General features: G+C 46.8%; 2 protein-coding genes across 2 annotated transcripts in view; one reads left to right on the forward strand and one right to left on the reverse strand.

Annotated features, from left to right (window-relative positions):
• SYN3 (synapsin III) overlaps window positions 1-16,078 on the forward strand; it is a 447,314-nt gene that overhangs the window by 152,190 nt on the left and 279,046 nt on the right. The window contains exon 6 of the mRNA XM_027595572.2: window positions 2,313-2,402. Within this exon, the coding sequence (XP_027451373.1) occupies window positions 2,313-2,402 (90 nt within the window). The remainder of the gene's footprint in view (window positions 1-2,312; window positions 2,403-16,078) is intronic.
• Window positions 4,486-16,078, reverse strand: part of TIMP3 (TIMP metallopeptidase inhibitor 3) — a 58,489-nt gene continuing 46,896 nt past the window's right edge. The window contains exons 3-5 of the mRNA XM_027595573.2: window positions 10,410-10,521; window positions 9,574-9,695; window positions 4,486-8,484 (exon numbers count right to left, since the gene is read on the reverse strand). Of these exons, the coding sequence (XP_027451374.1) occupies window positions 8,287-8,484; window positions 9,574-9,695; window positions 10,410-10,521 (432 nt within the window). The 3' untranslated portion in view covers window positions 4,486-8,286. The remainder of the gene's footprint in view (window positions 8,485-9,573; window positions 9,696-10,409; window positions 10,522-16,078) is intronic.

Raw genomic sequence — 16,078 nt, forward strand, 5'->3', positions numbered from 1 at the left:
GGGAGATAGGAAATGTGGAGGCTGGGGATATATACAGTGTGCTCTCTGGAGCTCTAGTTATCTTGTCTCTTGTTTCCCTCTGCTTGGTCTCTTGGTGGTAGGACAATGGTTGAGAACATGGGCAATGGAGCCAGATTGACTAGTTCTAGAAGCCTCAGTTTATGACCTGTGTCATCTTGAGCAACTTGCTTAACCTCTCTGAGTTTATTTTCCATATTTGTGAAATGATGATAATAATAGGGTCATCCTGGTAGGGTTATGAGTGAATACATTTGGCTGGCACTAAGTATATACTCAATACATGGTGACAATTATTATATTCATTCAGTAAATATTGAGTGCCATCAAGGTCTTTGCAGAGTTGGCACTCAATATTTATTGAATGAATATATACATTAGTTTAGTAGATATGGATAGTTTTTAACCACTATTATCACGCCTCTGGTCTCCTTCTCATTCTACCCTGAGATTTTTTGTCTATGGCATCCCAGATTTGATGCCGCTATCTGGAAAGGGTCTTAGATAGTATTAGCCCACCCTCCTTGTCTTTCCACACAGACATCATGATGGCAGCAGCTAACATTCATCAGCACTGTGTGCTGTGCTGAGCTCTTAATGTACATATTGTATTTGATCTTCAGAACCACCCTGACAAGTACGTATTGCTAACATCTCCATTGTACAGATGAGGAAACTGGAGGTGGACATCTCCAAAACTCGTGTGCTTGATCATAGACTTACTCTCTCAATCTCTGGACTTCAACATCCTTATCTGTAAACTGAGGAATCCCCCATCATTTCCCATATTTCTGAGGTTCCTCAACCCTCTAAGTGGATTCCATGTAGCACCACACCTTCAGACTGTACCCCAAGAGTTTGCAGACCAGTTCTAGCATGATGCAAAAAGTTAAGTTACCGTTCTCTCTGTCTGAGCCATTAGTGTTGAGTTACTCCCAAGTCAGTCTGGTGCAAAACTTAGCACCCCTTCTAACCATTGGGCCACAAATTGTAGCTTACTCCTTCTTCCTGATCAGAATTTACCCTGCCCTTTCCACTTCCACCAGGAGTTCCCTTTTGCTTTCTGGGTAAATTCTAAGCTCCTTGTTCCAGCCTTTAAGGCTCCCACTGGTCTGTCACAGATCACCCCCTGTCAGCTTCTCTCACTGTCCCCTGTACTCAGGGCCACAGCTATGACAGCCACTGAGTGTCTCCAGGGCACTAATCTCACTGCACACCTAGACTACCCTTCCATCTTTTCTTGTGTCATCTTCTCCAAGCACAAAGTGAGCTCCCAGGGGTGCTAAGTGGTGTGGGGTAATGGAGGAGAATGTAAGTCCAAGGCCTGCCTCCCAGGAGCTTACCCGCCAGCTCTGGAGATGGTAGCTATCTCTATGGCAAAACAAGACTGTGCTGAAGCAAGAGGAGCCAGGTGTGAAAGGGACGCAGCTCAAGCAGTTGGAAATGAGTGTGGTTGTAAAAGCAGAAAAAATAGAGTTGACCCTTGAACAGTGCAGGAGTTGGGGTGCCAACACCCTGTGCAGTTGAAAATCTGTATATAACGTTTTACTCCCCCAGAACCTAACTACTGATAGCCTACTGTCGACTGGAAGCTTTACTAATAACATAAATAATTAAACATAATTTCATATGTTATATGTATTATATGTTATTTTCTTACAATAAAGCAATCTAAGGAAAAGAAAATGTTAAGAAAATCATAAGGAAGAGAAAATACGTTTATAGCACTGGACTGTATTTACTAGAAAAAATCTGCATATAAGTGTACCTGTGCAATTCAAATCCATGTTGTTCAACATGTTAGCTGTGATCTAACATTCAAGTGCTCCTAGGGACCAGGCGCAGCTTTTCATACATTGTATATTATTGGATCTCTTGTTTTTTCCATTTACAAATGGAATGACTTTCTAGGCTACACAGTTAGTAAGTAGTGGAGAATTTGAATCCAGAGTCTATACCATAAACTGTTATGCTGTACTACCTCTCTAGTAAGAAAGGCTTTGCAGGCTGGGGACGTGGCATGAATGTCAGCAGGTAGTGCTTGTGTGAAATGTTGAGGGTGTAGTAAATGCTCATTAAATGTAATTGAGCTGAACTCAGTGGCCTGGCAGGAATGAAGAGTTGATGCAACCAGATAATTGAGAAGATTAATTTCCAGCCTAAGAATCTGGTTTTTATCTTGTAAACAGGGACTAGCTACTGCAGCTCAGCTAAGAATGGTCAGATACTTGAGACCTGGGACTGAGTGGGAGGTTCGCCACATTGATTGACCAATGCTCTCTCTTCTCTCCTAGTTCTCTCAACTCATTAAGATCTTCCATTCCCTGGGTCCTGAGAAGTTCCCACTTGTGGAACAAACATTTTTCCCCAACCATAAGCCGATGGTGAGTGCCCTTTTTTACTCTGATGATCTTCATGATATGGAATGAACACAGACGTCCATGTTTTCAATCCCTTTGAATGGAGGAGTGGGCTGAGGGTCTACTCTCTGACCACCTGGCCTCTAAGGAAGAGTTGTGATGTCTTATGGGAATGCCTGGCTTCCCTAGGGAAAGAGTCAACTCTTCAGGTAAAGTTTGAGGTAGCAGGGCAAATGACAAAGGTAGATGGCATTCCTTGGGACATTGGGAATTTTTAGCAAATCTGGGGACAACTTGAGCTGGCATTTTTGGAGCCAAAGGTTGATAATAAAGATAAAAGATGTTTCAAAGGTTGGAAGTTGTTTCCCTTGGGCTCTGGGCAGAACCTGGTTTCAACTCTTATTTCAATAAAAACAGTAATATTTTATTTGCGTTGATCATCAAAGGGCAGTTTCTTTGTATGTTCTCTTTGCATTTTGACTTTTGTGTGTACCTGAGGTTGTCTCTGGGAAGTGGTTGGAGCTTAGCTTGGAGCACATGGTAGAGCCTCTCCTTTGGAGGACATCTGGGTGGGAAGGTTAATGTCTTTCTGAATAGGGTGGAGAGCTCTCTATCCCACAGCCAGAAGAAGTTGGGTGGAAGAGTTCTGCGCAGCCAGAGATAGCCTGTGTTGTGTCTGCTTGTGTGGTTGGTGGTCTTCTTAAACTGGTCAAAGGAATGCAGGACCGTGGCCCCATGCTTGCCACATAAGCAATGTGAATTTTGGGGAACAGGGTAGTTAATAGGGTATCCAAATGTCTCAGCTGGGGACTGCAGCCTGGTTTTAGAATCCCAAGCTCAGGCTGCTGACCTGGAGGATTCTGTTTGGAGACATTGATGGGTAGGACTGCAGGCTCCAAGGAAGAGCAGTCTAAACAAGCAGAGAGGTTTCCTTTGATTATCTTTCCCTTATATCTGATCTGGTAAGAGTCTTAGAATCCAGGATGTGCTGCTTGGAATAAGAAGGGTTTGTGGAACCTGGCATATTCCAACAAAGCATGAACACAGTAGAGAAAAGTCAAGGTTTATCATCAAGCCAGAATGAGTTTGAATCATAGTCTGCCAGCATACTAGGTCTTGAGCAATGAATTAACCCGAGTCTTGGGTTCCTCAGCTGGAAACTATGGAGGACAGTGGGGCAACCTCACTGGGTTGTTGAAGTTTAATATAATCATGTGTATAGAGTGCTATGCCTGACATATGATAGGTGATCAAAGTAGAGTAGCTTAAAATAGGGGCATTATACCCCAGAACATTGTCAACAATGGGATGAAAGTTGGGTGAGGGGTCTGCAGCCAGCCCAGCCCATTGAGGATGAGATCCAGCTGTAAGCTCTTGGAGGAGCCCACCAGTTAGTGGGACCTCCTGAGTTCCTGGCATTCCCAACTAGGCTGAGCCATGCTTGGAATTTCAGGCCGGCATTTGGCATCAGACACTGATGTTTGCAGCCTGCCCCTCTCACTTCCATGGGGTGAGATTCTTAAGAAGAAAACAGGGAGGGCGCCTGGGTGGCTCAGTCATTAAGTGTCTGCCTTCGGCTCAGGTCATGATCCCAGGGTCCTGGGATCGAGTCCTACATCGGGCTCCCTGCTCAGCGGGAAGCCTGCTTCCCCCTCTCCCACTCCCCTTGCTTGTGTTCCTGCTCTCACTGTCTCTCTCTGTCAAATAAATAAATAAAGTCTTTAAAAAAAAAAAAAAAGAAAACAGGGAAAGCCATGTCAGGGCTCTGGTCTGGGAATACTTGTACTGCTTACTAATAGTTAATTAGATAGAGATCCAGATTCTGTAGAGCTATGGAGAACCCTGGCCATGGAATCAGGGAGCAAGCTCAGGGCAGGATTAGCAGTCAGGAGGAAATCTAGAATGCCTCTCCTGAAATTGTTCCTGCCTTGGGAAAGGACTAGAGCAGGTTGGGCTCAAACTGTAGAAGTGAATGAAAGTGAATGAATGGAGAGGAACGTGCATGGGCCTGTAGCCAGGATAAGCAGGACCCAGCTTCCAAGGCCCTCTGCTGTCTATATTACCCCCAGTGGTGGTCAGGATATAAGGAGGCAAGAGACTGCAGGTGTGTGATAGAAATAAAACCATTTTACTGTTTAGAATAAAGGACACACTATAAAAAGTGAACATTATGCAACATTACAGACAATATACATTCACGGAATATAAAATTCATAAATAACATGGAGGAAAACTGTAAACAGTGCTACAAAATTTAGCAACAAATACATTCCTTCCAGACAGGGTTTTCTCTGGTTGGTTTCTCTCTATCACTTCTGGGTCTCAGGACAGCAGACTGGCTAAAGGGAAGGGTGAGGGCCTGGGAGAATCTATGAAGCCCCTTCCCCCAAAGCACAAACTGGTCTTTAAGTTCTTTCCCTCCTCACACTTCCCAAGAGCCAATTTGGAGGCTGTTGATATCCATCTCCCCTACACTCCCACATTTTTTTTTTTTTTTTGCTTCTGTCATCAGATTTTTAAAGTGTTTTCCTTGTGTAAAACTACTGCAGTGATATTTTTACTTTTGGTAGCCAGGAGCCAAACACTTGGGTACCATCTTGGGGTAATCCACATTGGTGACCATCAAACAAAAGATGAAAGGCCGGGGCAGGGGAGGGTACTCTCTCCCGGGGGGGCCACAGTGTCTCTGAGAAAAAGTTCTTCCAATAAGTCATTTGTTTCTTTAACTGCTCAAGAACCAATGTATGAAAAATGGTGCTCATGGGCTGTACCTCAACTGCCATGATATAGGTCTGGAGCTGGGTGATGGTAAAGGATAAGGGTCTCCAGTATTATCTATCCAACCAGATGGAGCACAGGTCGGAGAGGAGAGAGGCTGGGTATAGTGCTGTCCGGATAGGGAGGCAGAAGAGTTAGCCAGATGAGGCCAAGAGGTCTTGGAATCATAGCTCCCATGGCCCTGGATTTTTAGGAGAAATCATGGCTTCCCAATTGGCTGGTCAAAGATCAAGTGGAAGAAGAACGGGAATGACCAGCAGACTGCCCAGTGCCAGTTGATACAGAGCAAGGACATGAATGCACTTGCTATTTTCCCTGCCTCCTTCCTACTCCAGAAAGCACTGGGATGCCGATAAAGGGAGGAGGATGGATGAGTCTCAAGGGCTAGTTCCTTCTCATTTCTCCAGTTTGCCAGTCGAGCTGCCTGCACAGTAGAAGTATTTTACCCTCCATTCCACTGTAGAATTTGATTCAGGAAAATGGCGGCATGTGGGTTTCATTTTTTTTTCTCTTAAACACAATGTACACATATTAAAGCCTACACATGACACAAGATTTAGCAAAATAAAACGTTCACGATATGATTGAAATACGGAAGTGTCTCAGCTACATAAATGACTTTAAATTATACAGTAAGTGAACAGGTGAAATAAACAAAGCTGTAGCTTATAGAAAGCTCAAAAACCACCCTCTGCCAACAGCACTTTGCAGAGGACCCTTCTTGCCCAGGACCTGCTGTTCTCTTCGCCAGGGCCTGACAGATGGGACTGTGGTTCCACCACCATTTCTGCAGGGGAAACTTCAGATGACTCATGCTCAGGCCTCACCCCAGGTCCTGCCTTGTGTGAGTGGAGGTGGCCCCACCAGGGACCAAGAATCACCGATGCTTCATAGAGGGGATGCCGATGTCCATTTGTGGGAGGACATTTGTGTGAGTTGGGTCAGGGGTTCCACCTTAGAAGACTTTAAGGTTGAAATCAAGAAAATCTCAGAACACCAAGGCTGGGGCTTACTTCTTAAAAACCACTGGCCTGCTGACCTCAGCTCCTTTTGCTTATACTGCTGCATTGAGAGGGCAAAGCCTCCCATTTCCCACCTGCCAGATGGCATGACCATAAGGTAAAAGATACAAGAAAATAAAATGGATCCCACAGAAGCCGGATGCTTGTACTGCCTTCCCACTGAGGAGTTCTACCAAACACCTTGCCTGGGCGTGTGTGTGTGTGTGTGTGTGTGTGTGTGTGTGTGTGTGTGTGTGCGCGCGCACGCATGCACGCAAGACATTACAATGTGTTGTTTGCTTCTTTTTTTTTTTTCTCCTGTTTCAATTGGCAGCTCTGTTTCCTAAAGTGGAATGAACTGAAGATACAAATACTAAGAGGATAAATACCCATAATCTGAAAAAAGAGACAGAGCAATCATGTTAAATGTCACCGTCCTCCCACCGCCAACTCCGTAAAATATACATTCTCACCTACTCTTGGCATCTCACTTTCAATACTTAAACTTAAAATAATTTTATTTAATCAGAGAACTTATATTATAGTTTTATTTCAAAACACACACACACACACACACACACACACACACACACACACACAAAACCCTACAGCTGATTGCAGAGTCAGGCTTCCCCAGTGACCACCGATTTTAAGCTCGTGAGGTGAAGACCTTGGGAGATGGTGTCCGCCCACCAGTGAGCTGGGGGAAGAAGAGCAGGCTGTCTCGAAACCCAGGAACGTGGCCGTCTAGCTGAGGCAGGACACTTGGCAGCTTTCCCTCCTGTGCCCAGGCCCCTGACCCACACTAACTCTCATCTCCCACCTGAGCCAAGCCAGTGAGGCAGTTAAACGAAGGCCCCAAACATGAAGCAGGAGAAAAAGATAGGGACAGAGGTCAGATGACCCCAGTTAGAGGGATGTCGAGAGTGTTCAGGGTTTCAAATTTTAATTAAAATGGAAAAAAAAAAAAGTCAACTTGGAATGTCATGATTTTCTTCAAACAAGCAACAACAAAAAAATAGAAGAGATTATACTACTGGCATATTTAACAGCATTGAACAGAATTCTGTGTCCTGTAAAAAATTAGCTTATGTCCCCGTGTGGGTATATGCAAATATGTATACAAACACATCCCCCTAGGCGAGCTAAACCCTACTTCGGAAATAGTATTCTCTACCCAAATCTACTTGGCTATATCTGTGGATAGTGTACGGTGTGTGTATTCCTCCAATTTACATAAAGGCAAGCTCCTGGCCAAATCTACGAAAGAGTTTTCCAGGAGGAAGTCTTGTGGGAGATAGAGAGAGGAAAGACATTCATCTCAGTCTTTCACCTGAGCTTTTGTACAAGGCAGGCAAATTGCCTCCTGACCTCAGGCAGATGTTTAAGTCTTTATCAACTAAGAAAGTTCTGTTGTTCTGGCCTGGCTGCTTGCTCCAGACTCAGAAACATCTGGTCAATCCCAGCGGCACTGGCCTGGGGGAACTGTGTGTACTGCATCCTCCCAGACCCTCTCCTGCCATCTCTTCCTTCCCTCCCTCACTCTTACATGCAGACACAGACAGACAGTCTGGTTGGGACATGCAGTAGCATCTCCTTGGTGTATAAGATCTTCTGCGTACCTTGAGTCTATCTGCTTGCTGCCCTGGACTGATCCTGAAACGGTTGACCTCTCAGCATTCTTCCTTGTCTGTGTCTTTTATATACTGGGGTGGAGGAGAAGGGCCAAGGGAAAAGGGTCTGGGAGATGGTGAGGTGGGGAAGAAGAGAGAGGGGTAGATGTTAACAATGTCCAAATGGGGTAGTTTTTCGATATTTGTTTTCCTAAAAAAATAGATTATATTATCACGAAGAAGAGGAGTGTACATTCCTCATTCTTTCTGGCATGGCACCAAAAATTCCCGCGTGGAAATGGGTGATGTCAAGGCCAAAAAGAAGGGGTAGGGTGGGGCCAGGAGGATGGTTCCAAATAAACTCCATATGACAGCATAGACTTTTCCTTAAGTGTTCGAAGTGCTAAATTTGCAAGAAAACAGGCACTAATGTCATTGTCATCATCTGGGAAGAGTTAGTGTCCGAGGGAAGCTCAGCGGGAAGGGAGGGAGGTGAGGTGGGGTAGGGTCTGGTGCTCAGGGGTCTGTGGCATTGATGATGCTTTTGTCCGGGGGCGCCCATCCTCGGTACCAGCTGCAGTAACCACCCTTCTGCCGGATGCAGGCGTAGTGTTTGGACTGGTAGCCAGGGTAGCCGAAATTGGAGAGCATGTCGGTCCAGAGGCACTCGTTCTTGGAGGTCACAAAGCAAGGCAGGTAGTAGCAGGATTTGATCTGCAATTAGATAACAGCCAAAGGTTGGTGGGCTCTGTCACGGTGGACCCGGTCCTGATGCTTCCTCAAGTCTAGGTGCCCACCACTGTAGGTGGAGCCCAGCCACATCAGTCCCTTAGTGAAAATGATAGAAGTAACACTCACTAACACTTACTAAGCACCACTGTGTACCAGATATTCTGCTCAGTGCTTCTATGTTATTCTCTTTAGTTCTCATAACAGATTTAGCTCCCTTTACAGATAAGGAAATAGAGGCTCAGAGAGGTTAAGTAACTTGCTCCAGGTTACACAGCCCAAAAGTGGTGGAATTAGACATTCAAGAGAGCTTTTCCTTCTCAAATGGCAATAGGCAAGGATGAGCAATCTCAGCTGTTGTGAGAATTGAGGAATTAAAAAGATCAAAGCATAAACTTTGGGCGTCCAGCTGCCCTAGGAGAGAAATCAGACTCAGTGAGCTGTGTGACCTGAGGCTAGTTACTTGAGCTCTCTGAGCCTCCATTTTCTCACCTGCAAAATGAGCACAGTAGTAACGAAAATGCACAGAGTTGTTGTGAGAATTAGTGAGAGAACAGTGCAGCTCCCTCCCACAGCAGGAAGGCTGTGTGCCATGGCCCTGGGCTTGAGTCAAGGAATTGGGCCTGATTGAAGAGTGACCTTCTGCAGCATTTGGTATCAGCAGTCCTGCACCAGCTCAGCCACCTGCAGCAGGGGCCACCAATGAGGCAGCTGCCCTGGTGAGCCCACTTGGGATGCTCGACAGGACCTGTCAGCATAAGGATCTTGTACCTGCCACAACCTTGAATCACAGGAGGGGCCAGGGATGCTGAAGAGTCTTTGTGCCCTGGCAGCTGCCAGGTGGGCAGCGTGGAGGGAGCCGATGACAGCAGAAAGGCATTCTTCCCCCACCTTCTTCATTGCTCAGCCTGGGGCCAACATTCCTCACCACCCCTTTTCAGACCTGCCCTTCTGCCCTGGCCCGATGTGCATGCCTGTCTCAGCACAAGGGCCCAGTGCCCAGTACAGCCGGAACTGACGTTTTTCGGGCTGTGGGCCAGCTCTCCCCCCGTGCCTGCCCTCTCCAGGGCTTACCTTGCAGTTACAGCCCAAGTGATACCGGTAGTTGAGCCCCTTGCGCTGGGAGAGGGTGAGCTGGTCCCACCTCTCCACGAAGTTGCACAGTCCTGTGTACATCTTACCATCATAGACGCGGCCTAGAGGAGGAAAGAGGACAAGGGGAGAGTTGTTTTGTCCAGAGCCCAGCCACAGGCAAAAGAATTCTCACCCCCTGAGTACCCACCTTAGACCAGGTACTGTGCTAAGTACTTTCTAGTCCTACGATTTTATTTCATCCTTATCCTTCCCAACACCTTTGAGGCCAAACTGTGTTCCCATTTCCCAGGTGGGGAGAACCGAAGCTCAGAGAGGTTAAGTGATTTGCAGAAGGTCTTAAAACCCATGAAGTGCTGGAGCTGGGACTAAGGCCAACTCATCCCTTCCCTCATCAGTGGTTGCTTGGTTTTGATCTTATTTTTTCCTTTCCCACATTGACTGCCTGCAGGTGGGCAACTTTCAAAGATAGACCCAATAAATAGATTGTGAGGTATAGAGGAACAGGTACTAGAAATCCCTTTTTATTTATATAGTATAGTAAAGCTGAGAGACTGCAGAACTAGGCAAAACTACATTTCCTCCACGGGGCCGGTGATGGAGGTGAGACTAAAACCCAGCCTCCGGGTAGAGCCTCGAGTTCCTACCCCAGGCCAAGCAAGATGCACCCTACACGAGGTACTCCTTACAATTCACTGGGCATGTGGCCAAAGTCCTAAGGACACTTCTGGGTCAACTACTGCTTCTCTGTCCTTCTGAAGCGAAGGACTGGTGGACCTTGGCCAAACTCTGGCCTAGATGCTAGAGTTGACCGTTACCTGTCAGCAGGTACTGGTACTTGTTGACTTCTAGCTTCAGGCCACAGAGGCTTTCAGAAGCTTCTGTGTGGATGTACTGCACGTGGGGCATCTTGGTGAAGCCTCGGTACATCTGTGGGCAGAAGGAATGTCATGAGAGGAGGACCAGGGCTCAGAAAGCATGCTGTCATTTGTTCTGTGGAGATCCGATTTCCCTGATCCACCATTGTGTGGCCAGTCACTGACTTATCCACCCCAGGGCCTGCAGTCCAGATAAAGCCACCTGTTCGCCTCTTGTCTGAGCCATGGTTGGTGCCTTTCCAGAGAAACCTTCCCATCCAGCCAGTCACATCGCCCATTCCAGCACCTCCAGAACACTACACCAGATATATATTCTTCGCATATCCCAACACCTTTTCAGAAATCCAAAGAATTTGCTGTGAAAGGGGTCCCGCCTGCCTCATCAACCTTGGCTCCCAAATTCCAAGAAGACAGCCAGCCAGCATTCTAATGACATCGCTATGACATTTCTCAGTGTATAAAAGCATTCCACTTACATTCCCCTCACTGTATCCTCCCAAGAACCCAAGGAAGTAGGTATTATTGTACCCATTTTACAGATAAGGACTCAAAAATTCTGTTTGCATGGTGAAAGTGCATGGTGAACTCGGGCCAGGATTCTCCATGCTTTTATTTTTCTGAGCATCTGTTGAAAGTACTGGGTTCCTTTACCCCAAATAAAGCGTATAGACACATATACAAAATTTCTAGATTTTTAACTAAACACTTTATTATGTTGCACTGTATGAAAATGCTGATATTTGGCCATTTTTATCTACAACATAATCTAAGACAGTGGTTCTCAACTGAAGGCCATATTACCCCCACCCCAGGAGACATCTGGCAATGTCTGGAGACGTTTTTGATTGTCACAGATGGTAGGCAGTGGTGGTTGCTATTCACATCTGTGGGAAGAGGCTAGGGTTGCTGTTAAATATCCTATGATGCACAGGACAGTCCCCACAGCGAAGAATTATCTGGCCCCAAATATGAGTAGTACCAAAGTTGAGAAATCCTCCTCTAGTATTAACCCACCTAATCCCCATGACAGCCCCGTGAGACAGGAACTATTTATGCCCGTTTAATAGATGAGGAGGCTGAAGCCCAGACAGGTAAAGTGGCTTATCTGAGGCCATACGGTTGGCAAAGGGCAGAGGTAGGATTCCAGGAAGAAGAATCTGCTCTGGAGTCCGTGCTCTTTTAACCATTATCCTGTGCTTCTCTCACTGTGGCCTCCCAAGTTCATGCCCAAGGGCCTCTGATACAGGCAAATGCTCTTTATGGCTGTTGTGCCTTCTTGATATCTGCACGTGCTCAGAGCCACTGGTGTGAACATAACGAGGCTGAACCCACTTGGTGATTCGAGGGCAAGACCACGAGTCTCACGTGGGTTCAGATCTGTTGAGAAAACTCTGTTAACTGTGTGAGCTGGTGAGGGTAGGAGGGGGCACCGGGGTGTGGGCCAATCCCATTATTCCCCGGGTTCTCAGAGCACATGGGCCCTACCTAGACGGCTGGTGGTCTCCAAGGGTTTACTACAGGACAGTGTCTCTCCCTTAGTTCCTGGCATGGGTTATTAATTTACTTATGGTAATTAATAAAAAGCCAGACATCACCTCACTGGTGTCTCATCTAAGTGCCTCCCGTTTGCACTAACAGGCTGGGTTTTCTCCTTATTTTTCTTTTAAGTGGGGACTGGCTGGTGGGGCTAGGTGGTCCTCAAGGACCTCCACCATCATAAAGGGTCTGTTGGACCCACAGAGTTGGGGAGCCTCTGCCTTTTTAAGGGGAATACTGTTCTAATAGTGTGCAACCATCAGTGCAGATGGTTTTAATTTACCTGGCCTCTCTCATAACCCTCTTCCCCCCGAGAGGCTCACCAGCTGAATGAGGAAACGCAGCCAAGTGCTGTGAGAACTGCTGTCCACACTCGGTTTTCAATTATGCCGCGGGGGAGCAGGGGTGGGTCACATCGTACCCCCCACTTCCTCAGTGATGGATGGTGCCTCTCTGGCTTTAACAGGAACCATGCTTAAGAGCACTGCTGTGTGCGTGCCATCAAGTGTGGCCTTCGAAGAACATTCCCTACACTCCCTCCTGTGCCCAGCAGCTTCTCCTCTGGTATGGCTGTTCCTTGAGTTCCTGGCAAATGTTTCAACTCAGTCCCCACTCTAGTCTTTTCGGACCCATACAATTAGAGCCTCAGTACAACCTTGTCAGTCTTTCCCCTTCATGTCCTCTCCGCTTTGTGAGTGAGGATCAAGGCCCTGTGTAGGGTCCAGTGACTTCAGCTGCTCAGTTGAGTTCTCACTCCTTTTGAATTTGAAGGAATCTTGATTTCAACATGGCTTGTAGCGCTTGCATGCAGAATCAAAACGTTAATGCGTTGTGAACGATGAGGTCTGAACAAGCACAGTGCTGCCTTTTAGGGTCAATCCTGAATTTAACCATATGGTAAAGCAGATTGTACCCATTTCGTTATCTTTTCTTTATAATAATCCCATCTTGACCTAAATATCGACCCTGAAATTATCATTAGGTCTATATTCATAGAGACTGAGAATTGGTTTGACAAATTTAGGAGGGTCATGATAGGTTTGTAATGCCCTGACATCAGAGAATCATAGACTCTCAGAATCGGAAAAGACAGTCAAATCTAGTCAACGCATTGGAGGATTAATGGTCAACTCAGGTTCTGGAGACAGCCAGAGTTACCTTGTGTGTGTGTGTGTGTGTGTGTGTGTGTGAGATTCTCTTAGCAAATTTATCGTACTCTATATGGTATTATTAACTATAGTTACCATGCTGTACATTAGATCTCCAGACCTTACTCATCTTAGTTCTGTAGAACTGAAAGTTTTTACCCTTTGACCAACATCTCCCCATCTCCACCACCTCCCAGCCCCTAGTGGCCATCATTCTACTCTTCTGTGAGAAGCTCAACAGTGAGTTCAACTTTTTTAGATTCCATGTAAAAGTGAGCTTATGCTGTATTTGTCTTTTCGTGTCTGGCTTATTTCACTTAGCATAATGTCCTCCATGTTCATCTGTGTTGTCACAAATGACAAGATGTCCTTCTTTTTTAAGGCTGAATAATGTTCTGTCGTGTGTAGACACACACCACATTGGACTCTATAAGCCTCTGGGCCTCCCCTCTTGGTAGCATGTACACAAGAGTTCAAAGAATTTAGCTTCCCTTGGGGTGAAGGGACAAATAATGTTAAGAAGGAAATTTCTGAATCTGGGGGCTTTGAATATTTCTTACGGAATGCCTGGTTTTCACTCTGCATTGACAGCAGGAAATATCACCATCTTGTCAAATACGGCTGGCATGCCTGAAGATGAGCACTGTGCTGGATGCTGCTTTACACCATGAACTCCTTTAAAACCACAACTTATTCGCATTTGCAGACCAAGCAACTGAGTTTCAGAGACATTAGATACTAGACTGAGATAAATGCAACCAAAGTCTTTCCTTCTCTATAAGAGAAAAGCAGAGCACATGAGAATGCAGGCCTTCTCTGTTGAGGGCTAGCTGAGAGCCCCAGGCTAGAAAGAGTTACAGGCAATGAGAAGGAGGAGAATGGCTCCCTGTGTGCTGGAGAGTCAGAGAGGCTTCCAGCTGGAGCTTCAAAGGCAAGACCTTGCAATAGTGCTCATTTGATTAGACAAACCACTGAAGGAAGGAAGTCCCCAGGGGCCAAGCATTCCAATTGCCCAGCAAATCTGTCCTGCCCAGAGTCAGGACATGCAAAGCACATGACCAGTGGGCCTTCCCATGGAATGCCCCCCCCCCAGGACCAGCTGGGACATGATGTTCCCCACGTGCTGTCCCCTGTCGTGCTAGCCTGGGAGCATGTCTCCACTGCACAAACTGCAGCTCCTGGCAGAGCGGACTGCTTTCTCATGGTCCCGATAGGAGATAAGGTCCCGACAGATTAGAGTGACCAATTCCGGCAACTGCTCCAGCTGTCTCCAAGTTTGAGTTTGCAATAAGCTCCCTTAACATTCGTACACTTCCCCCACACACACCTGTGCGTGTGTCTCTGCCTGTAACGTGTACCAGAGGTTCTGGAATTAGCATACGGGAGAGAGTCCGCCTGCCTTTCATCTGGGTGAGAAGTTCGAGGGGAGGAGGTGGGAACTCTGAGACAGAGGGAGAGGTGAGACAGGGAGGCTCAAATTGCCATGTTCTCCGAGCTCCTTTAGTTCTGCTCTAAGGGAGCCCTAGCTCACCCTGTCCGACTCTCTGGGGTAGACTCTAATCCACCAGAACAAAGCCACTTAGGGACCAGTGCCAAAACTCATGCAGGCTCGCCTCTCTGGCCTCTCCTCCTCTCCCACAAAGAGTTTTCAATGCACCCTTTGCAGGATGTTGCAAGTCAAGAGCTACACTGCTGGATGACAAACGAACAAACCCAAGCTAACCTCTTTTTGTTCCCTTGGGGAACTACATACAAATGGGGTGGGGTAGGCCCCAAGGGGGCAGGAATGATGAATCAGCCCGCAGCTCCACTGCTCTGTAATCTCCCTGTTGGCAAAGGCTCTATAGCTTCCCTGGCGTTTGCCACTTTCTAGTCCTATGAACTTGACTGTTACATGACCCTTCCAAGTCTCACCTGTAAATTAGATAATGTGTATCTACTTCATAGGGTTTTTATGAGGACTGATCCATGCAAAGGCTTAGCAGAATGCCTGGTACACAGTAGCTCGGTACATATCACTTGAATAGAGTCTTATATTCATTATAACAAATATTATCTGGGTATCCCCAGCCTGAAGCACAGTGCTCAGCACAGAGGGAGTGAGAAGGAAGGAGAGAGGAAGGGAGGGGAAAGGTTAGATGAACTACTCCAATCCCTGCACCCCATACCTGATTAGCAGACTGCTCCCTGGAGACCAGCAGAATTCAGTGGCCTCTCAGGACAGAAGGGCAATGACCCTTCTGTGAGTTATCTAATATTTGGCTGGTAGGAGGGGCAGAGTTAATAAAAAGGCATTACATAGTGATTGATGATCAAAGCGAGATGGCAGGGAGATTTGGGGAGCCATGTAAAGAACACACAGGATTGGGAAGGAATCCCAGCACCTTAGCTTGGGAACCAGATCTGTCTTTAATTAAATGCATGACTGGGCAAGTCATTTCCCCCTTTGAGCCTGTGTCGGAAGTAAAACAAGGAATTTTACTTTCCAGTGCCCCACACCCTAGTTCCATGAATCCGGGTGAAGGATAGTGAATGGATAGTGTGATGCCACCGGCCGGGGAGTGGGTGTGTGTGCTCTGAAGCTGATGGGTGAACAAATGTAATTTGGCCTCCAAACAACCCCTCAGAGGCTGGCCTGACACCAGTGAGGGGGGGAATGGGACATTCTGATCACCCTGGTGCCCAGGCGCCAAAAGAAGCAGGGAAGCTAGGCAAGCTTAGGAACCACTGTCTCCCAGCTGTTCCCTCAGATCTGCTGGCCAGAGTATCCATTCTGTGATGGGTTGTTCCAGAGTGGGGCAGCGTGCAGGAGAGGGAGTGTTGCCCGAACCTCTGCTTTGTCTAACATGCTTTGGCATTTGCTCACTGGCTGCCGGGGGCTGTACAGTGGGGGTTTCTTGGGTTGTTGTTGATTTTCTTGGTTCC

Source organism: Zalophus californianus, chromosome 9 (genome assembly GCF_009762305.2).
Source record: "Zalophus californianus isolate mZalCal1 chromosome 9, mZalCal1.pri.v2, whole genome shotgun sequence".
NCBI lineage: Eukaryota > Metazoa > Chordata > Mammalia > Carnivora > Otariidae > Zalophus > Zalophus californianus.